The 22603-nt window shown below is 47.6% G+C and overlaps 1 protein-coding gene across 2 annotated transcripts in view; it reads right to left on the minus strand.

The window, feature by feature from the left end:
* COL4A6 (collagen type IV alpha 6 chain) overlaps positions 1-22603 on the minus strand; it is a 279142-nt gene that overhangs the window by 4081 nt on the left and 252458 nt on the right. For both annotated transcript variants that reach the window (XM_055267727.2, XM_055267726.2), the window contains 19 exons: positions 21595-21816; positions 21061-21222; positions 19213-19383; positions 18021-18164; positions 17460-17585; positions 16809-16990; positions 14933-14996; positions 13860-13934; positions 13283-13390; positions 13082-13189; positions 12418-12489; positions 11968-12093; positions 7853-7969; positions 7360-7521; positions 7092-7190; positions 5381-5527; positions 4071-4187; positions 1696-1887; positions 693-979 (listed from right to left, as the gene is read on the minus strand). In XM_055267727.2, coding sequence (XP_055123702.1) covers positions 693-979; positions 1696-1887; positions 4071-4187; positions 5381-5527; positions 7092-7190; positions 7360-7521; positions 7853-7969; positions 11968-12093; positions 12418-12489; positions 13082-13189; positions 13283-13390; positions 13860-13934; positions 14933-14996; positions 16809-16990; positions 17460-17585; positions 18021-18164; positions 19213-19383; positions 21061-21222; positions 21595-21816 — 2681 coding nt within the window. The remainder of the gene's footprint in view (positions 1-692; positions 980-1695; positions 1888-4070; positions 4188-5380; positions 5528-7091; positions 7191-7359; positions 7522-7852; positions 7970-11967; positions 12094-12417; positions 12490-13081; positions 13190-13282; positions 13391-13859; positions 13935-14932; positions 14997-16808; positions 16991-17459; positions 17586-18020; positions 18165-19212; positions 19384-21060; positions 21223-21594; positions 21817-22603) is intronic.

Consider the following 22603-nt stretch of genomic DNA (forward strand, 5'->3'; position numbering starts at 1 on the left):
AATGGGTGCCACAGTGATTTTCCCTGGGGGATGTCCTGACCCTAAACCTGAACTTTTATTTGAAGAAACATCCCCAGGTATTCACAGGATGTTATGTGAGGGACTTGATGCCTCTTTGGGCCTGCAGATATTCTTTTTCTTAGCAAGATACACAGCATGGCTGGCCGCTGCCTTCGCACCGAAATGGAGAGGCAGCAAAAATACCAGCAAAGACATATAAACACAGCATGCACTCATCAAAGCCTTTTGGGAGGAGATGGCAGAGGCCAGAGGGATCTGGCAGGGTGGAGAGAAGAGGGGACAGTGCCATGGCTGGGCTGATTAGTGAGACTGTGTCCTGGCCCCGAGTGGTGACAGCCTCTCCCTCACTGTCCTCCCAGATCTTAGTGTGTTTTGCTCTTCCCTTGGGTGTGGCATAACTGAAGCGGGCATGGAGACGGCGGGGCATTGACCTGTAACTCACAGATATTCTAGCCCCTGAACCACTGGGTGCAAACTGCTGTCTTTCCCCTACACCCATAACTACCTGCCATTCATGCAGAACTGGGTTCTCCATTCTTTAGCCAAGCCCAGTCCAAGCATTTCTCTTCTTTTCAAACTCTATGCTTTCTACCTGGTGTCCCTTGAGCCTGGGAACCAGTCCAAGGGACCCTTTGCCTCCAACTGGGGGAGGGGACAGTGCGGGACCTTACCATGAGGAAAGAGTACCCAATCCAGAGGCTGCGCCAGCCCAGGGGGCACTGCGGGATGGTGATGTCCTGGCTGTGCACAGCAATGGCTTGTGAGGGTGCCTCACACACAGAGCAGCGGCTGATGTACCGGGGAATCTGGGTCTGGCTGACAGGCATCATGGGGATAGGGGCAGTAGTGGAGAGCCAGTAAGATTTATCATTGCGCCTGGCATAGTGGCACACCTCGTTGATGTTGCAGTAGATGAAGGGCATGGTGCTGAAGCGGGGCAGACAGGAGCCAGCAAAGCCTGGAAGGAGAGAAAGTGGGCAAGGGCAGGGGAGGTCTGGCTGAGGGGCTTTGACGAGATGGTGGTTTGGGTTTACATCCAACCACTTGTACCAGACTGAGGCAGCCCTCTCCTTCCCATCCTGTAACATTGTATATGTGCCGAAGTGTGTTGATCAAATTCTATTTTAAATGCACCAGGGAAATTTGATAATAACAAGAATCTTTTTATAAGCTGTATAATTCTGCCCTAATTAATCTGCTTTGAAAGAAACAGCATTTAATAGACTGAGTCTGCTTTTAAGATTTAGCACACCTGCAGACAACACAATTAATTCTCAGGTAATCATCATTGCCCTGCAGGTCATATTATTATTATTACTACTACTAACTGCTAATATTTAATGGATGCTTAAATGCCAAATGTTGCTCTAAGCAATGTCCATTGGGTGATTGATTCATGCAATCTTTCCACCAGCCTGTGTGATAGGTACTAGAATTAGCTTTGTTCCATTAAGGAGGAAGCCAAAGCCTAGAGAGGTTGAATAACTAATGCAGTGTACACAGTTAGTAAGTGATAGAGCCAGGATTTGAACACAGATCCACCTGACTCCAGAGCTGATGCTTGTAACTCACTACACAACAGTGGACCTAGAAAGAGCTAGGAGAAGAGAGGGGTTGGCTGTTGGTGTTTGTGGGGACAGGTGACCAGGGCTGGCTGTCAGAGCTGGTACCTACCCAGGTCTTGGTTGTGGGCTTTCTCTTGCCCCTCCACAAACAGTAAGCTGTATCCCACCCACAGCTGGCTCATCCCGATGGGACACAGGGGCACCTGTTCCGACTGGCTGTGCTTTACCAACGTGTAGCCCACTCTCACGCTCTGGCCAGGCATTCCAGGCATCCCGAAGGGGCCTTGCTGCCCTGGAGCTCCTGAGAGAGACAGAGCATAAAAGGTGAGTGTGGTGCAGCTAATGATAACATCAGCTACTCACATTGTACCACACATTGTCCAAGGCATGTTATACACATGTATTATCTCACTCAATCCTCATGATGACCCTGGAAAATGGTATTACCACCCCAATTTTCAGATGAGGAATTGAGGCTCAGATGTCCTACAGCTAGTAAGTGGTAGAGCTACAACTCTATCTCAGATGTATCCAGCTACAGACGCCCCATTTTTCAAAGTACATTGTTAGGCTTCCTTCCCATAGCCACCTGGCCTTGGGGTCTCTCTGAGTGGGGATTAGGGTGTGGAGAGGGATACTTCTCATGTCCAGCCTTGCAGGCCCTCATAGGAGATAACTATGTAGCTGCTGAGTCAGAGGCATCGAAAGCAGAGTTAGGATTAGCAGGGTAAAATCTTGCCCTCCTCTCCTGCCCATGACAGACATGACAAATCAACTGCCACAGTTTCCCACTGAGCCTCTGAACTGTTCTCTACTCAGGACAACTAATTTGTCATCCCCAGTATAAAGTGGGACACAAATAGAAGAGGTATATGGACAGCCACACCTTATCTCAAGTGTTGTTATCCCTTGAACATCCCCCTCCCAATGTGTGTCAGAATCCCTGGGTAGAAAAGGGGAGGTACTGGATCCCTTCCTTACACCTTATACAAAAACTAATTTAAGATGGATTAAAGACTTACATGTTAGACCTAAAACCATAAAAACCCTAGAAGAAAACCTAGGCAATACCATTCAGGACATAGGTGTGGGCAAGGACTTCATGTCTAAAACACCAAAAGCAATGGCAACGAAAGCCAAAATTGACAAATGGGATCTAATTAAACTAAAGAGCTTCTGCACAGCAAAAGAAACTACCATCAGAGTGAACAGGCAACCTACAGAATGGGAGAAAATTTTTGCAACCTACTCATCTGACAAAGGGCTAATATCCAGAATCTACAATGAACTCAAACAAATTTACAAGAAAAAAACAAACAACCCCATCAAAAAGTGGGCGAAGGACATGAACAGACACTTCTCAAAAGAAGACATTTGTGCAGCCAAAAAACACATGAAAAAATGCTCATCATCACTGGCCATCAGAGAAATGCAAATCAAAACCACAATGAGATACCATCTCACACCAGTTAGAATGGCCATCATTAAAAAGTCAGGAAACAACAGGTGCTGGAGAGGATGTGGAGAAATAGGGACACTTTTACACTGTTGGTGGGACTGTAAACTAGTTCAACCATTGTGGAAGTCAGTGTGGCGATTCCTCAGGGATCTAGAACTAGAAATACCATTTGACCCAGCCATCCCATTACTGGGTATATACCCAAAGGACTAGAAATCATGCTGCTACAAAGACACATGCACACGTATGTTTATTGCAGCACTATTCACAATAGCAAAGACTTGGAACCAACCCAAATGTCCAACGATGATAGACTGGATTAAGAAAATGTGGCACATATACACCATGGAATACTACGCAGCCATAAACAATGATGAGTTCATGTCCTTTGTAGGGACATGGATGAAACTGGAAATCATCATTCTCAGTAAACTATCCCAAGAACAAAAAACCAAACACCGCATGTTCTCACTCATAGGTGGGAATTGAACAATGAGAACTCATGGACACAGGAAGGGGAACATCACACTCCAGGGACTGTTGTGGGGTGGGGGCAGGGGGGAGGGACAGCATTAGGAGATATACCTAATGCTAAATGACGAGTTAATGGGTGCAGCAAACCAACATGGCACATGGATACATATGTAACAAACCTGCACATTGTGCACATGTACCCTAAAACCTAAAGTATAATAATAAAATAAAAATTAAAAAAAAAAAGAAAAGGGGAGGTAAAGGGCAGGGGGCCATCTGCAGTATAAAGTCAGACCTTTTAAGCACTGGAAGACAGCCCAGAAAAGTATTTGGAACAGTTCTTTGCCTTCCAGAATGTAGGGTATCCCTTCACAGGCTCAGAGGGTAGTGGGGAGTGAATGGACTTAGAGCCCAGTTATTGAGCATCTTAGGAGTGTCAAGCTCTACCACTGGGTTTATTAAGTTTCAGACTCGAAGTTTTACTTACCCCCCAGCCTCAAACCGTCCCAGACCAGTCCCCCCACCCGCCTCCTAATGTGGCATCATCAGACCTTCAAATCCTGGAGGGCCTTGCAGTCCAGGCAGACCAGGATCACCAAGAGCCCCAGGTGGGCCTGGGAGCCCACTGGGGCCATCTTTGCCGGGGATGCCAGGTAAACCTTTAGAGCCTGCAGGAGAGAAAGCCCAAAGGAGGGTACTCAATGTAGAGGGTCCCCAGGCACCTTCCCCAGGAAAGGGGACTTGTGTGTCATGCCCAAGACTCACTAGGAGACGGTGCACTGGCTGTCGACTTGGTGTGCACACTGCACATCAAGGCTGCAGCTGCCTGGGCTAGTGCTTAGTTCATGGGGGCATCTCTGCCCTGGCGCAGTGCCCTCAACTTAGCCTTTCTGAGCCCCTTCATGCCCACTTCCTCCTCCCTTCTTCTCATCCTCCCAGCAACATTGGAAATTATGCAGGGCAACGGCGAGCATCCCATATCAGAAATGAGGACACCGAGGCTGGGCGCAGTGGCTCATGCCTGTAATCCCAGCACTTTGGGAGGCCAAAGCAGGCAGATCACCTTAAGTCAGGAGTTCGAGACCAGTCTGGCCAACATGGGGAAACCTTGTCTCTATTAAAAATACAAAAATTAGCTGGGTGTGGTGGCATGCACCTGTAGTCCCTGCTTCTCGGGAGGCTGAGGCAGAAGAATCACTTGAATTCGAGAGGTGGAGGTTGCAGTGAGGCGAGAGCGTGCCAATGCACTCCCAGCCTGGGTGACAGAGCAAGACTCCATCTCAAAAATAAAAAAAAATAAAAAGAAGAAGAAGGAGGAGGAGGAGGAAGAAAAGAAGAAGAAGAAGAGGAAGAAGAAGAGGAAGGAAGAAGAGAAGAAGAGGAAGGAAGAAGAGAAGAAGAAAAGAAGAAGAAAGAAGAAGAAGAGAAAAGAAGAAGAAGAAGAAGAAGAAGAGGAAAGAAGAAGAAAATGAGGACACTGAGACCCAGAGAGACTTCTAACTTACTCCAATTAGAGGCCAGGTTTTCTGTCCCCCAGCCTTGGACTTTCTTCATTGTCTCATGTGGCCCTTTATTCACCACCACACTCACTGCATCTGTCTGCAGCACATTAGAGAGGGGCTAGTGGTCTGGAGGAGCAACCTTGCTCTGCCCTCACATCCTCTAAAGCCAAATACCAAGTGCAACCACCCTGCTGGTCCTGCTGCCCTTCTTCTCCCCAACAGGAAGCTTGGGAGCTTTGTGAAGGAACAGAGGCAACGCTTGATGAAGACACACCCTTGGAGCTGGACATCCAAGCCAGCCTCTCAGCCAAGCTGTCTCAACTCCCCAACCAATCGCCTTTCTCTGGCACCCTCCTCACCTTGTAGGCCTACAGGGCCTTGAGCCCCAGGGTCCCCAATGAGGCCAGGGATGCCATCGATCCCTGGTAGACCCAAGGGTCCAGGAGGAACCTGGACAGCTTCTGCAGTTGGTGTTTGTCCAGGAGCACCTTGGGGGCCAGAAGAGCCTGTGGGCAGGTGGGGGAAATAAGAACATCAGGCTGAGGCAGAGGGAGGTGACTGGGGCCCCAGAAGCCTTCTTTACTAACTTGCAATCAGCAGCTTTCTACCCTGTTTGTCCCCACAGGATATCTGGATATCTCCAGGATGGCACTGTGTAATATTATACAATGCCTTCTTTATCCATCTCTCTCCCAAGTGGCTGGGTAGCTCCAAGAGGGCAGGAACTGGGTCATATTCATCCTGTCTCCTCAGGGCCCAGCACTGAGCCCAATGGGTGACAGGCAGTCCAGAGGCATTTGCTGCTAATATGGTGAGCTGAGCCTTCTCTCAGGGCTGGGGTGGCTGGTTTGCTCACTGGTTAGAACACAGTGCCAAGGAGGCTGAGGGGATGCTTCTAACCCCAGAGGTTCAGTTGGCATCCCAGCCTAGGAACCCGGTGCCAGCCAGCTGCCTTTCTAATAGAATAATTTGCTTAGTAAGTCACTGAATAAATATTTCCCCAGCACTTATTATATGCCAGGGTCCTGGTAGCTCTGGGAATAGAGCAATGAATATGACAGACATTTATGGAGATTATGGTCTGGTGATGAAGATGAATAATGCCTAACTTGACAAATACTGTTAATCTGAGTGCAAGTTGGGAGAAGTGCTGTGGAGGAAAGGACTAACACAGGGACACTGGGAGGGAGCAGAGGGTGGTATGGGGTGGAGGCATCTGTTTTAGAGAATGATCGGTGGCCTTTTGCAAGCAATGGCATTTAAACTGAGACCACTAAAACTTAGAAGGACTTTGCTATTTAAAGAGTAGAGGGGCAAGTGCGCTCTGGGAAGTAGAAGTAGCATGTGCAAAGGCCCTGTGGTAGGCCAGGACTCAGTGTTTTTGGATAACTGAAAGAGGCCAGTATGGCAGGAGCACAGTGAGCAGCAAAGGGGAAGGGCTGGCCATGAGGATGAAGAGGGAGGCATCACACAGGGCTTTGCGGGCCATGGTTAGTTCATTCCTATGCCATGGGAAGCCACTGGATGATTTATGTTTTTATAAGCTCTTTTTGGCCACTATGTGGAAAAGTGACTGCTAGGGTTGGGGGAGGAAGGGTGCTGCATGAGAACTATTGGTGGCTTGGATCTGGGGGTAGCAACCAAGGTACTGCGAGGTGAACAGATGCAAGGCACATTTAGGAGGTACAAGCCTCAGGGCTTGTTACTAGATTGCATGTGTGTGAGTGGGGGTGGGAAAGGATGCAAAAGATGGTTCTTTATTTCTGAATTGAGCAAACGGGTGGGTGGTGATCTGAGTGCAAACCCAATGCCCACTAATGCAGAGATAACACAGAGAGGCAGTCAGTAGCAGGATCCATGGTGGCAAGGCAGCAATGGTCTTCAGTCCTGGGAGGTGATAGAGGCTGAAGGATCCCCAAGGTAGAGAAACTGCCTCTCTGGGGTACCTTGATCCAGCTGTTTTAGACTTCCAGGCTTTCTTGGTGTGGTGAGCAATGATGCCTGAAGGAACCTTACCACCAGGCCCCTCCCTCGAGCTCTGGATCAGCCCAGCACATGCTCTAAACTTACCTCTTGGCCCCGCCTTCCCCTTCATTCCGGGAAATCCTGGGTCTCCAGGTGGCCCAACCTTGCCTGGAGTCCCCATGAAGCCAGGCTCACCTCTCACGCCTGACAAAGTCCAAAGAAAGCAAGTCAGGTCCCGGCATGGTAGGGGTGGAGGATAGGCAGGGGTGAGGTAGGGAAGAACATCAGCCACCGGCCTGTCTTCACAGGACTGCGGGAAGGAGTCCTGGCCGTGGAGTGGGGAAGGGCCCAGCAGCCAGCCGAGCAGCCGTACCTTTCAGTCCTAGCTCTCCAGGGAGGCCAGAAAAACCTGGAATTCCTTGGTCTCCCTTAGGCCCTTTAGGTCCAGGAATTCCAGGGAAGCCAGGGTCTCCGGTGTCACCTTGATTCGAGGATGGCCCAGGGGGACCTGGGGGTCCAGGGGGGCCTGGGCGGCCTAAGGATAAGATCGGAAGAGGGGCGAGGGGCAGGTGAGCAGGTAGTAGCCACTGCAGAAGGCCTAGGGACTGACAGGACTCCAAAGCCCATTCCCAGGACAGAGAATGTTCCCTCACCATCTGTGGGGTCCCAGTGCCCAGACTTTCCCAAACCATTTTAGCAAAATGCACTCGGCTCAAGTCCCCTGTGTCCCCACTCGAGGAGGGGTGTGAAGCCAAACACACCCACGTATGTCCAGCAACAGGGACTTGGCTGCGCTGTATGCATAACTTCCCCAAATGTCAGACAAAAGGTGGTGGCTAGCCCTCTTTTGGGCTTCCTGTCTTTACCTCGTTCTCCATCTAGGCCTGGTCGCCCGGGGTCACCAGGCTGTCCTGCTATGAGTGAGGGCAAGGAGATGCCTGGGGCACCAGGGAGACCAGCAGGGCCCTGGAGACCTGGGAAACCTGTAAAGAATAAATAAAAGGGGCTGGATAGGCTCCGTGTGCCCAGAAGATGGCCAGGCTCTTTCAGAGAAAATGGAAGCTCACACAGAGAAAATGGAAGCAGTTAGGTAGGAGCCAGACCAGAGAACGCCAGCAGAGGGCTCTTCTCTCTTAATCTTTCCTTCCCAGAAAGCAGACAAACTTAACTGACAAGGGCTCAGAGACTCCCCTTTTCCAGCTGGAGCTGCATTTTATTGGAAAGTTCTAGCTCCCTTACCTCACTGGTAATGGAAATATTTTAGGCCAATTTCCCCCACACCAGAAAGAAAAGAAGGCATGACTGAGCACCTGGACTTTTAAGTTTCCAAAGTGATTTTAAACCTACTGTCTGTGTCAAAAAACACCTCTTAAGTTAGCCAGTTATGTCTGATGCTGCACAAAGGTTACAGAACGTAGGCCCCAGGCCCCAGCTAGTCAGAACAGACACCAGGCCGATCAGAATGGAGGCAGCCAGAGTGCGGTGCCCCTGTGTCTTCTAGGGCTATCTTCTGCAATTTCTAGGCAAACTGGAAAACAATCTTTTATAGGTCATTCATGATATGAGCCAAGTGATTGCTTAATTGCCTATGGAACAAATGTCTCTGTACTAAATCCCTCCTCCCTTTTTGGCCAAAGAGAATAATCCCTTATTACAATAGATACAGAATACTCATTTGCTCTAATTTTAATACTGCTTTACATGTTTTCTGTTTGTGGAACTATTTCTATTGTAATATGTTCAAAACCAAAACTTTCATCTGATCACAGAAGATTTATTTAATGTTCACATATCAAATACATAGATGGGAATCTTGATGGGAAAACACAAATGTAGGTGTTGATATTATACATGTAGCATGGAAGATATATATTTATTACTTTGGGATATTCTAGAAGATATTCAAATGAAGATAAATGGATTCAAACTGGTTGATAAACTGTTCTGGTGGTTGAGATTCTTAATTTTTGTTTGCGACAAGAAAATCCAAAAATGTTAATATCGAATTTTATCTCTTGTGACAAGAAAAATGCAAAAATATGCTGAATTTCTCCTATTAAGGTAAATCCATGAAAATTTATAAAAGTGATGGTAGATTTGGGTGTTTTTAAATAGCTCATTAATTAATTGAATCTTGAAATTTAGACAAAGAAAAAACAAATTTTGAGAAAAGTCTCTCTAGGTCTCTTAGGTCCAGAAAAAAAAAAAACCCACAAAAATAAAACTAGTAGCTAAGCCACGTAGTGGTACTCATGGCATTGTTACTTCTGGTTTGGCGAACCTTTGAAATATTTTTCTTTATCCCCAGGGTAAAAATCTGAAAAGAAAGACATATTGTATACTTTTTTTCTGAAAATACAGCTCTACACATATATTATGTATATATACATATAAAGCATATATATATAACTTATATACATAAACTGAAATTATGCAAAACTAATAAACAAGTGTAATAGAGTAGGCAGTGGTGGGCAGTACACAAATTATAAAAGTTCCCATGGCAGTTTTTGCAGACTCTTTCTCCCTTTACCTGTTTCTTGATTTTATAATTATACTTATGTGTTATTAAACCTGAAATAAAGGCACTACTGACTTCAAGTATTGCAAAAAGCTCATGCATTTCTTTAACAATAAAACACTTTAAATGAGCAGATGAAAATGCAAAACATCCCATTTTTCCAACTCAGTCCAGTTTCAAAGCCTTGAAAAAACAAAATATATCAATGCAGCCTCTACATATTTAGTGCAAATATGAAAACAAATAGTATCATTGAAAGTTATTTAGATAACAGTACTGTAATGAGAGGGATTGCTCTATGAAGTTTTTTTATTGGTTAGTTTGTTTGAGATAGGGTCTTGCTCTGTTGCCCAGGCTGGTGTGCAGTGATGTGGTCAGGGCTCACTGCAGCCTCAACCTCCCAGGCTCAAGCAATCCTCCCACCTCAGCCCCCGAGTAGCTGGGATTACAGGCGCACACCACTATGCCCTGCTAATTTTTGTATTTTTTGTAGAAACAGGGTTTCACCATGTTACCCAGGCTGGTCTCCAACTCCTGGGCTCAAGCAATGTGCCTGCCATGGCCTCCCAAAGTGCTAGGATTACAGGCATGAGTCACTGCACCCAACCACTCTATGATGTTTTCTTAGGAGTAAATCATCATATTGCACTGACTGCCATTGTCAAATCAAAGATAGGTTCCTGTGGGGGGGGGATGGTATGATATTTCTTGTATTCTTTTTAAAGAAATTGTTTTAATTAGATATTGAGAAGATATGACATAATATTTATAATATGCAAAGAATAATTCAGATACAATGAACACTTGTGTTTCAACCACTCAACTTAAGAAGATGTCACTTGTTTTGAATTTCCTTGTGTGCCCTCCACCCTCTTCCTTCCCTCCCTCTCAGAGGCAATCACTCCACAATTTTGTTCATCATCCTCTTCCTTTTTCTTCAATTTGACCATGTATATCTCTAAACAATGTATTGGTTGGTTTTGCTTATTTTTGAACATTTATTGATGGAATCATACCAAATGTATTCCTCTGTGACATGTTTGTTTTTTGCTTAGTGCTACGTTGCTGAAATGTGTCCTTCTTGACCTGTGCTGTTTACTACATGCGTAATTGTGATTTTATTATCTCAGATAGCTAAAGAAAATGAATAATCTAATGACCATCAAGATTTGAAAACAAAAGAAAATGTCCCTGTGCTTTTATCCAGTCCCCTCTTCCCTATATCCTATGAAAGAAGACAGTCTCTGGGCAGGCTTGGACCTTGCTTTGAGCCCTTCCTCTGGAGAAGCTGCTGGCTTTCAGAAAAGAACAGTTTGGTCCAGATCAAAGGGAAGAAGACACATAGAAACAGCAGATGCATCAATTTAAAATGCAGCAGGAAATGAATTAATATATGAATATAGTCCCTGGGAAACATACACACAGTACACAAACATGCACATAAACAAAATGCAGTGAGACCTCAAGCCCCAGAGCAAAGAGAAACAGGAAATTTTGCAAATATGATTTCCCCAGGTAACGTACAATAATATTCTTAAGTATATACTATGTGCCAGGCACTGAGCTTTTGTATATCTTACCTCGCTCCTCATTGATTCCTCAAAAAACCTATGAGGTAGGTTCTGTTATAATGTTCATTTTATAGAAAAGGAAAACTAAGGGCTCATTTGGGATTGAGGAACAAGTAACTTCCTTGTTTAAAGTCATATAGCTAGTGAGAGGTATAGCTTGAATTTGAACCCAGCTAGTCTGGTTTCAGAGCCCATACTCTTAACCATGATGCTATGGTGAATTCATTTCCTGGTTAACATGGAGTGGAATGTACACGGGTTTTTGGAACTTTCCTGAGGAAAAGTTGAAGAACACAAGTCATTCTTACTTTTTGAGAGGTGGGGAAAGGGAGACTCAGAAAGGGACTTCAGGCCATGTGATGAGTCAGGGGCCGAGATTAGGGTAGAACCTGCTTTCTAGTAAACCCAACAAATTCTAGTTGAGGGTATGCTGTGGTTCTGTCCTGTGGAGACTCGTATCATCTTAGTCTTGGGATCCTTCCAACAGCCACACTGTCTTCCCAGGGCCCTGGGAGTGCCATCCACACTGGACACTGAGGAAATGCCAGCCAACCTCTCACTAAATGGACAAGCCCTGTCCCTCAGGACCAATAATTCCAAGCTCTGACCAAGCATGCCAGAGAGGCTTGAGGTGAGTAAGGAGGAGCAGAAGAGAATCTGGAGGCCAAAATGGACTCGGTGAACTGTACCCTGACAGTCTTCACTGGAAAATGCTAAGCACAGCCTATCCTCTCTTTCTCAGCAGTCATTCCCACTGGGTTGTGAGACTCCCAGAGATGCGAAGACACTCACAGCCCAACCCTGTGAGCCACATGGCCCTGCTGTACCCTAAATCTGACTCTCCCAGCAATGCCTCACTCAGCCTCTACAAGGCCTGACTTGGACTCACCTCGATCACCTTTTTGCCCTCTCAGGCCCGGCTTCCCTGGAGCTCCGATGCCAATTCCTGGATATCCTTTTTCTCCTTTGGGTCCAGGGAGACCAGCAGGCCCGGGCACACCGGTGATACTAGGTCCTAGGAGGAGATGCAGGGGTAGGGGGCAGACCTCAGTGGAGGTGAGGCCTTCCTGCCTAGCTCACTCGCCTGTGGCCTGAGAAGCCTGACTGACAGACACCAGAGGCAGAGTACTGAAGTAACAAGAAAGAAAGTTAATTTGAATAGAAGAAAAAACCCCGTCCTCTTTCTTCTCCATATCAAGGGACCTCAAATTGGAGGTTGATAAGGAGAGCTATGAGTCCAAGGATATGGGATACACCACAGTTGAGAATTCATGGCCAGCCCTTGCCAGGTTTCTGGAAGAGCTGATGCCCTCCTCTTCACCCTGAGGGTCTTCCTAACCTGGAGTGCCATGGGTACCCTTGGTGCCCGGAAGCCCATTCAGTCCATGTAAACCAGGAAATCCAGGGAAGCCTGAGGGGAGAGAATGTCAAAAATGGCTCCAGCAACTCTGAATCATGAAGCATCAGCAAGAGGTAGCTACCTGCCCCCAAAGGCATTGCGAGGTCCTTATTTTAAAGTCCTGGTCTTTTTTGAGGTATTTACTTAATGCCCTAAGGGAGAAGGAAACACTCCCAACCTGTATCCTACACCATAGGTCCTCATGACTCTTATCAGAGACCAATACAGCTTTAGGAGTAAGATGGCAGCTCATTAGGTATCTTGAAGAAGAACTCAGAGTAGCAATGTCAAGACCTTGAGTTGTCAGCTCCCAGAGACTGGTTCCAGAAACTCACTGCCCAATCTCTAAGTCAGGGAAAGGCTACACATGCCAGGACAATTGCCTTCCCTGCTAGCTCTTCTCTTCATGGATCCCATATTCTTCTCTTCCCACTCATGCTTGCCTGCCTTCATTACTCTTCATCTTCCTTTCCCATGATTCCTCATGTCCAATAACTTCTGCAGGCATGGCTTAACCCTAGCTAGTATCTTCTAAGATAAAGTAGTTGGTGTCCTTCATTGAGGGAAAGACTTTTCCCCACTGCCTGCTCCCAAATACACATACCTTTGGGTCCTATTAATCCGGGGGATCCTAGGGGCCCAATTGCCCCTTGATGACCAGAAGAACCTGGAAGTCCTGGTTCTCCTCTCATGCCGGCAACTCCTGGAAATCCTAAATGTGAAAACAAGGCAGAGGTTCAGAACGGGGCATGGCTTGAAGCTAATCCAAACTCTTTCAGAATAAGGTTATCACGTGGCATGGTACCTGGAGCTCCAGGAAGGCCAACATCTCCAGAAACACCAACTTTTCCATCTTCACCTTTGTTTCCAGGGAAGCCTATATTGCCTATTAGTCCATCTTTTCCTTTTGTACCTAAAAAACCAAGAAAAATGCTGAGTGATTAGGCCATATTTCTAGCAGTGTATTCCTCCACGGGAAAGAGTCGATTCTGAATTGCTGAAGGAGCTAGACCCAATGAAGAAACTCTAAAAAAGATAGTGGCGGCTGTTTTCACATTAGAAAGGTGCCTTACAATTGAGAAGCAAGTAAATTTGTTATAAGTATCCCTTCAGAAGTGGGAGCAATGAGTGGAAATGTTCAAGAAGGGCGGTTTAGATAACAGCTTCTAAACTAAGGGGATGTAGGCCATTATCCCAAAGGTCTTTGCCAGTCTATGAGTCTTGAAGGAAGAGTAGGCTGATTTGCTTGGGGAATTGATAGATAGGAAATTTTCTGCACTGGACAGAAGTTGCAGAACTTGGGGTTGACCTCCAGAATTCCTTCTAATCCTCAGTTTTGTGGCGTCTGTGAGGCAAACAAGACAAAAATATAGCAACCTTACCTTTAAAACCAGATTCACCAGGCTGTCCCTTGGGTCCTGGGCTACCGGAAATTTCAACTGTCTGGCCGTTGTCTCCTGAGGATTCCAATACATTGTTTAAATGCCCAGGAGAAGCTATAGCTCATTTTGCACCACTGAGATCTTTTGAACACAATTTTTTTTTTCATATTCAGTGTAGCCAGAGGAGCTCCTTGACAAAATTATCTATTGGGTAAAAAGTGATGAACCACCATCCAGGAGCTGGGATGCTGCTACCAGACTGCTGGCATGAAATGCTGCTACATACAGCGTATCTCCATTGGGAAACACATCACTAGGCTCAGTATGGGCAGAGAAGATGGTAGGCAGGGCCCTCAGACATCACCAGAATGGAACAGTGATGCCAGCAAGAATGGGAAATTTTCCTGCCTAGTGGGCTGGTGGTTTATCAGGGGAAGAGACTGGAGCCGAGGTTCTCCTCGCTGCTAAGTCTGGAAAGCAGATGGGCAAAACCAGAAAGCCAAAGGACAGCCTTTTCCTTGGATCCATGAAAGCCACAGAGAGAGATCTTGGTAAGTACCACTGTTTGTTGCATTGTCTGTGAGGAACAAGGACTGCAAAAGGGGTTTGGCCAAAGAGAAAATGTAAATTAATTCACTTTCCCCTAAACGCAGACTCTCCACCACCCCTCACAAGAGACCCTTGGGCTGGCCAGGTGCAGTGGCTCATGCCTGTAATCCCAGCACTTTGGGAGGCTGAGGTGGGCAGACCACGAGGTCAGAAGTTTGAGACCAGCCAGACCAACATGGTGAAACCCATCTCTACCAAAAATACAAAAATTAGCCGGGCGTGGTGGCGAATGCCTGTAATCCCAGCTACTCGGGAAGCTGAGACAGGAGAATCGCTTGAGCCTGGGAGGCAGAGGTTGCTGTGAGCTGAGATTGCGCCACCGCACTCCAGCCTAGGTGACACTAGGTGACAGAGCGAGACTCTGCCTAAAAAAGAAAAAAAAAAAAAGGAGATACCCTTGGGCCTGCTAGAGATCTACCTTGCTCTAGAAGAACACATTAAAAGAAAAAAAAAATGCTCCTTACCTTTCAGGCCTGGGAGACCAGATGCTCCTGGGAGTCCAGGCGACCCTCTGATACCTTGTGAACCCTTCAAAGCAATATGGGAATCGTCATTTCTGCCCAGAGCTCAGGGCTGCCCACCCTCTTACTCCCTCACCCCTCACTGAGCCACTGACAGAGAGATGTCCATCATGTATTCTGTGGCAAGGGTGGACTGTGGGCTGGAAGTGGGGATGTTACGTCCTGCAAACGGGAAGGTGATGAACAAAGGGCAGAGCACATACTTAGGGTTTGTAGGGGAAGGATTCGATCCCACTGCTTATCAAAAATGGGAATCTTAGGAAGTCACAGTGTGGCCATTCTAGCGAGTCTCTTAGAAAATGCAGAAGATGACAGGCCATTATGCACAGGAAGAAGTTTCGCTTCACCCTGCAGGGTTAGCCCTCTGCCACGGGTTCCGCAAGGAACACAAGGTCTTTCTGCCACCAGGTAGCAGGTGGTATGTGTGCAGGTGCTGGAGTCCGAATTTGGGCAAATGTTACCATTTTCAGAGGAAAAGCTGCCTTCACTGGCTAATGTCCAATACAGTATCTGAGTCTGGGAAGTGGCTATGTCAGCTGCCATCAGCAAAGTTCTTTTCTTGATATCTGCTATGGTTTTGGTTCATTTTGAGATGTACCCAGTATCCAGTAAAGATTTATGCCACTTAGTGCTTTGGGCAGGAGGCTGAGTACTGGGCTGGGTCACTGTGTGCACTGGACCACTACCGAGGACACCCCTCCATTGTGGCTGCTTCCTTGCCCAGCTTCATCAGGCACATTGCCATATCTTCTAATTCTGAGCCTCTGTTCATGTTGGGACTTCTCCTAGAATGCATTCCCACTTTGTTTTCATCCCCCTAGAATGTAAGTAGTCAGGACTATCCAGTCTAGAACTATTTATTTTCAATTGCTTCAGGTGTGTGTGTGTGTGTGTGTGCGCGCGCGCGTGCACAATGTTCTCTCCATCAGATGGGCTGACACTTCTGAAGTTCAGAGACTTTGCCTGCAAGGAGCCCAGGTGTTCTGTGATTCAATTCACTGAGACCATTTGATACAGCTGCTATTTACGCAGAGCCGGCTATGTGCCAGACACAATGTTAAGAGCTTTACATGTGTCATGTCACTTACCCCTCCCTACTGTCTGAAGGCTATTTAAATATTATTCCCAGTTTTTACAGATGAGGAAAGTGAGGTTTGGGTAAGGTAAACAGTGTGCACAAGATCACAGAGCTAATGAGCAGTGGAGCTGAGGTTCAAATCCAGGTTGGTCTCATTGCTAAGCCACCTCTTCCACCTTGCCTTGTAAGAGCCCAGATAAGCTGGACTTGATTCTTTGCTAGTCGTTGCATCTTGTGGAGCTTCAAAGACCTTTCTAGCAAAACATCAAGAAGTTTTTACGAATTCTTACAATGTGCCAGGCTCAACATGAAATGCTGGCAGTGGGGTGCAGAGAAAAAAGCATGTCGTAACAATCTCATTGAGGAAGTCAGACCCACACAGAAGCAACTAGAATTGATGTCAGCAGTGATAAGTATAGAGTAGCAGCACGGTGGGAGCTCAGGGACTCCTGGAGGAGACGGTGCCTGGGCTGGGGACTGAAGGGCAGGCAGATATTGGATAATTGTAAAGGCAAGAGAAGGCTCTGCCAAGTCAGGGAGATGTGAACAAAAGAACAGAGGAGGAGATGTTCAGGAAAGGGTGGGAAGACCTGTCAGACTCAAGGAGAGAGCTCTTTCTGAGGACGTCCTGGGAGAAGGGGCTGAGAAGTAAGCTGGGATCAGAGAGGTGGGCAGTGGGGTATATCCCCCTGAGATGGGGGGCCTTTTCCAGTATAAAGACAAAGATCTGGTCGCACTTACACTTTCTCCTGGCATTCCTGGGAAACCTGTGATCCCAGAGGACCCCTTCAGGCCAGGTAAGCCCCGGATTCCCATGAAGCCAGGGGGCCCTGGCTTTCCACTAACTCCTTTGGTAATGCCTGGGAGGCCAGGAACTCCAGGCAGGCCTGGTGGCCCCGGTCGACCAGCCTCTCCTTTGTCACCTATAAAAGAAATAAAAAGACTTGGAAAAAGACACTGGGCAAGAGAAACCCGGCTTGCCAAGATGCAGGTGCCTCAGGTCACAGGCCAAGTGCAGGCTCAGGGAGCAGTTAGCTCAAAGGTGAAGGTGAAGTGGGGAGAGATGCTTTCAGTCTTATGGGGCATCGACAGAGTCGCTTCTGCTACAACACTGGGAAAGCAGCACAGTGCTCAGGCTCCTCCAGGGGTACCACTGCCTGTGGTTGAAAACCTCAGTTCTACAGTGGCAATAACAAATGGCAGTCTCAAAGTCCAGGCAGCCTTCAGGCCCAGGGGAGGCAGCCTTCTTGGACTCCTTGCTGCCAGCCACACTGCTGCTCTGAGGTTGGGGATGGGGGGGCTGTACTTCAGGGCCTTTGCTCAAGAAGGAAGCCAAGTTTGGTTATGAAGGCTTTCTTGAGCATTTCTCCTATCCATCCCCTGTCCCAGCACCTCTTGGACCAGGAAATCCATTGGATCCGGCTGAGCCTTGAGAGCCTTTGTCTCCTCTGAGCCAAAGGTTTGACAATGGACTTCTTGGACTAGGTATTCCGACTGGCCCCGGATTGCCTCTGTCTCCTGCAGGGATGGAGATCAGTGTGAGAAAGAGAGCTTAGACGCAGGGTTAGGCAAAGGCTGACCTTTCACATTTCTTCCCATACCACCACAGCCCTCTTTTGGGGCCTTTCCATCTTATTCCCCACCCCTATTCCCCCAACTTCACATTTCTGTGTACGTCCTCTTCTACAAATCCCAAGTCCATCAGCAACTTTAGACTCTCCTCAAAACCTGCCTCCACTGGTCTTCTGGGAATAGGCACACATGGCCTCTAACAAGCAGTGTTAACTAAGAGGGGATTAAGTCTTTTGGTTTAAAAGGACTTAATTCAGAAGCCCCAAATTTTATTATCTAACATAGATTTGGTACAAACCACAGGAATAACCAAGTCAACAAACAAAATATATATATTGAAAAGCATGGGCAGCAGTTCCAGAATTCAATTCCCCAGCTCACCCTTTTCACCAGGAGTACCAGCGCGTCCAGATGGTCCCATTTTTCCAGTTGATCCTGGAATTCCCTTTAATCCTCTTGTTCCAGGAATACCAGGCAGACCTGGTATTCCTGGAAAACCTACGAATCCAACAGACCCCTTCTCTCCTGTTGAAAAACAAGAACTTTTATTATTATTCCCATTTTACATACAAGGAAATGGAGGCTCAGGGAGGTTGAGTAACTTGCCCAAAGTCACACAGCAAGGACGTTGCAGAGAAGGAATTGAAACCCAGGTTTCTCTAATTCCAAAATCTTAGTCATTACCAAACTCTTATTTATTACATATTATACTACCTTCCTGAATAGAGACATGACACTACAAAATACAAAGGAAAGAAGTGGGCTCCTCTCGGCCGGGCACAGTGGGTCACACTGTAATCCTAGCACTTTGGGAGGCTGAGGCGGGTGGATCACCTGTGGTCAGGAGTTTGAGACCAGCCTGGCCAACGTGGCAAAACCCCATCTCTACTAAAAATACAAAAATTAGCTGGGCGTGGTGGCGGGTGCCTATAATCCCAGCTACTCGGGAGGCTGAGGCAGGAGAATTGCTTGAACCTGGGCGGCAGAGGTTGCAGTGAGCCAAGATCGTGCCACTTCACTTGAAAGAGCAAAACTCTGTCAAAAAAAAAAAAAAAAAAATTGGGCCCCTCCCTTATGATTCACCAAGTTATAGCTCATGTGTGACACAGGAAAAAAAAAAAAAAGCCTAGGGCCAGGAGGCAAGCAGATGAGCTTTAGCCTGGTTCTGCTGCTAACCAGTTGTGTGACCTTAAACCACTCACTTTCCCTTGTTTTAAATGGAGATACCACCTGCCCAACTACCAATGGCTATCAAGGCAATCATAGGACGTGAGTGCTATCAGCCTCCATGGTAGGACTATGCAAATGAGTAAACCCAGTGTGGCTGGTACTGCCCAGGGCTTTGCTGACCATGATACTCAGCCTAGTGTTCCACCCAGCAGGCAGTGAGGGTGACTCACCTTGACCAGAGGTCCCCCTTTAGTACTAGCCTTGTCCAACTACCTTGACACAAAAAGCCCTGTCCAAGTCCCTCCCCATTTCCCGTTCCTAGGCAGAGAGGAAGGAGTAAGCTGCGCAGCTGAAATGCTCCTTTTTGGCAACCACTGGTCACTTCACTGATCACTTCACTTACCCTTGGGTCCAGAGGGGGCTGGCAACCCAGCGACCCCTGGAGAGCCTGGGCTTCCTTTCAGTCCTACTAGGCCTGGATTTCCAGGAAGGCCTTTTAGCCCTGGCAGCCCTTTCTTTACAATTGATCCAGGAGGACCTTTCTTGCCTCTTGTTCCTTTCTTTCCAGGATGTCCTGAATCAGCACAGAAAAGAACACAGGACAGCTGTCAAGTGAGGCTCTGGCCAGATCTGGGCCACTGCCTACATCATAGCTTCTGATTGGTTTGGCTTGTTAGGTTTTGTAAATGGCCCTTTAACAATAGCACATGCAAACTGCTAACAGGCAGAGTTCTTAGTTGGCTGAAGCGTTAGCATCTACTACCCAGAGTGCCACGCCAATGGCTATTACTTCCAGCATGGCACAGTAGCTGGCAGGGAGAGCAAACCCCTTCTGATTATAACTTTTTGTCCCTTTGCGAATGTGGTTTACACTTTAGCCCCTGAATGGAGCTCTAGGAAGCCAGGGTGGCAAGTAGGCTCCAGTTTCCTGGTACTTCCAGTCTGAATCACGCCACAATGGCTGTTTCCTGAGCCAATCGGTGAAGTAGAGGTTAAAGCTGAGCTGTTGTTTCAGCCTCCCAGGGAGTCTTGGATACAGGGCTGCCCTTTTAATCCCTCAAGTAATCAGTTAAGTCAGCCAGTTCCTTGGCATTAAGGTTGAAAGACCCCCTAGTGCCAAGTACTGTAGAAACCCACAAGGCCCATTTTGTCTCCTAGGTATTCTGAGACGTCTTTCACCACGCTTTAAAGTTGGTCAATGGGATTAACCTCCTGAGCTGCTGCCAAAGTGGAATGTTCAGGTACAAAGCAAGGAAATTAAAAAACGAAAGGATTAAATCAATGACGACAGAGGTATTTAGGTCCCCAAGGACCCAAATGAATGGCTGACTTGGCTTTCTATGGATTGAAAAGCATCAAGTAGCTGCAAGCCCCAGGATTCAAATGGGAGGCTGTGACGGGAACTCCACAACAAGGGAAAAATTCAATGGGAGCCAACCCCACAGCAGGAGCTCAGGGATCCCTGGCCTCGTAAGCAAGGCCATGTTATAGTGTATAATCAGATACATTCCTGAGTGGCAGAGCCAGTGGGGGTGTTAGTCTGTGAGCTTGTGTGCTGTGTTTTCTCACTGAGGCAGCCTATGTGAAGACCTCAGAAACACAGAGAGACAAAGGGAATAGAAAGGACATTAATGGCTCTGCAAATAACTCAGCTTCAGTCACTAGGCCAGGAGTAAGGGGCAGTTGGGAATGGTGCAGTCACCGAAGCGGGTTGAGGAGGGTGGTGCGAGAAAAAGGCAAAGCTGCAAACACGAGTCTGGAAGCAGCAAGTGTCAGGCCCCACTGCTGAGTAAAAGACACTTGGCCGTGGGTCCTTGGAGGCACGCTCGCCTGAGAGGCAGGCTGCCAGTGTGGTCACACTCTGCTCAAGCTTCTCCCCAACCAAAAGCAGGCTGCCCACAGCACCAGTGAAGGCAGTGGAGATGGACTAGACTCCCTCAACGATGAGGGTGGCTTCTCTAACTGGGGAGGTCGGGAGAGTTGAAACCTGAAAACTGGGCATGAGGCCATGGAGGAGGCGGGGGGAGGGGAAAGATTTGTGGCAATAGTTTGGAAGCTAACCTGCAGCAATCTGTTCTGCTTGGTACTGCAAAGGTGACTTGAGATTTGAAACTTGAGAGCTTAGGAAAGTCAAGTCTCATTCTAAATTCTGACCATGTCCCACTACTGCTATTGCCCTCCCGCCAGGGCATCTGGGCCCAGGGCCTAGCTGAAGTCTGTCAAGGTGGGACTCTTCCTCTGAAGGACCTACCTGAGATCCCTGGGAAGCCTGGTGCTCCTGGGAGCCCAGATTTGCCCTTGATGCCATATGGACCACTAGATCCTGGGGTGCCTGGCTGTCCCACCTGTCCTGGTGTCCCAGGGCTGCCCCGCTCACCTTTGGGGCCTAGTAAGCCAGGCTTCCCATGCACACCTGATAAAAGAGAAGGGCAAATGATCACAGCCTGGAGAGACAGCAGTGAGTGGGTCAGCAAACCAACTTCCAGGACTTATCCCAGGTGCCACTGTCTTCTCAGCTTCCAGCCCTGTTGCTATTCCCAGCCATAACCCAGTCTTTGCAAGAAATTTGACTATTAGTTATGGTCACTTTTGGAATTACTAAGACAGTAAAGTTGACTCAGGCTATTTAAGGAAAATTTCACAAAAGGGAGGGACAGAATAAAATATTTCATTTTAACCCCTTAATTAAACCATCGCCCCAGATTCATGCAAGTATTCATGGAAGTATACGAATTAATATAAGGCTTTCTGTAGACTGTTAAATAATTGGGGCAAAAAGGTTCACCCTTGAGTCCTGGAAGGCCAGAGTCTCCAAGAAATCCTTTGTCCCCTGTTAATCCTTGTAGGCCTTGCTCCCCCGGAGCACCATTTTCAGCACCAAAGATGTCACCAGTGGCTCCCTTGGAACCAGGTAAGCCTGGACTGCCAATCATCCCAGGCAAGCCATCTTTTCCAGGGAGCCCAGGAAACCCAGGCAATCCCTTCTCCCCACGAGGTCCAGGAAATCCTAAATGTAAAAAGGCGAACATAAAAGACCATGGCTGTTTAGAAGCAATTTGTCTGGGTACAGATCTCTGAGACAGGTTTTTCTAATATGAAAGCTAACATATTAATGATATTTGTCACTTCTCTTGAAGGTCAGGAGTCTCTGTTCCTGCAAGGCCTTGTGCAGAGGCAGCGACTGCGCCCTGCGACCTGGAGGAGGTTCTAGTTCTGGGAGGCGGGGCTGTGGGCGGAGGTCCACAACCTGTTCCTGAGGGTCCTACAGTTGTTGAAGAACACACGCCACCCCATAGCATCCTAAGAAAAGTTCAACCTCTTCTGGAGTTCCCTAGCTTCTGCTGTCATGCCTCCTTCTTCTTGGGTGGGGAGAGGGTACTGGAGGGGACCCTGGAGCACATGGTCCAAGATGAGCCCCGAGCCCTAGAGCAGTGCGGTTCTCAAACCTGAGCAAGCATCACAGTCACCTGGGGTAACAAGCAGATTGCCGGGCCCATCCCCAGAGGTTATGATCAGCAGATCCCGCGGAGAGGCGGAAAATTTGCATTTCCATCAAGTTCCTAGGTGATGCTGATGCTGGCCCATGGAGTACAGTTTGAGGACCACTGGTACAGTGAAGAATCATGAAGCTCAAGTTGGAATAAGAGAGTGTGAGAAAAGGGATAGAAATGGACAACTTCCCTCTGACTGATGTCAATCTCTTTCACTGGCCCTTAAGGAGCTGACCCAGGAAACTCATAGAACTGGCAGACAGACAACCTGGCAGAGTCCCAGCTCTGTCACTAGTGGTTTAG

The sequence above is a fragment of the Symphalangus syndactylus genome, chromosome X (assembly GCF_028878055.3).
Source record: "Symphalangus syndactylus isolate Jambi chromosome X, NHGRI_mSymSyn1-v2.1_pri, whole genome shotgun sequence".
In the NCBI taxonomy this organism is placed as follows: domain Eukaryota; kingdom Metazoa; phylum Chordata; class Mammalia; order Primates; family Hylobatidae; genus Symphalangus; species Symphalangus syndactylus.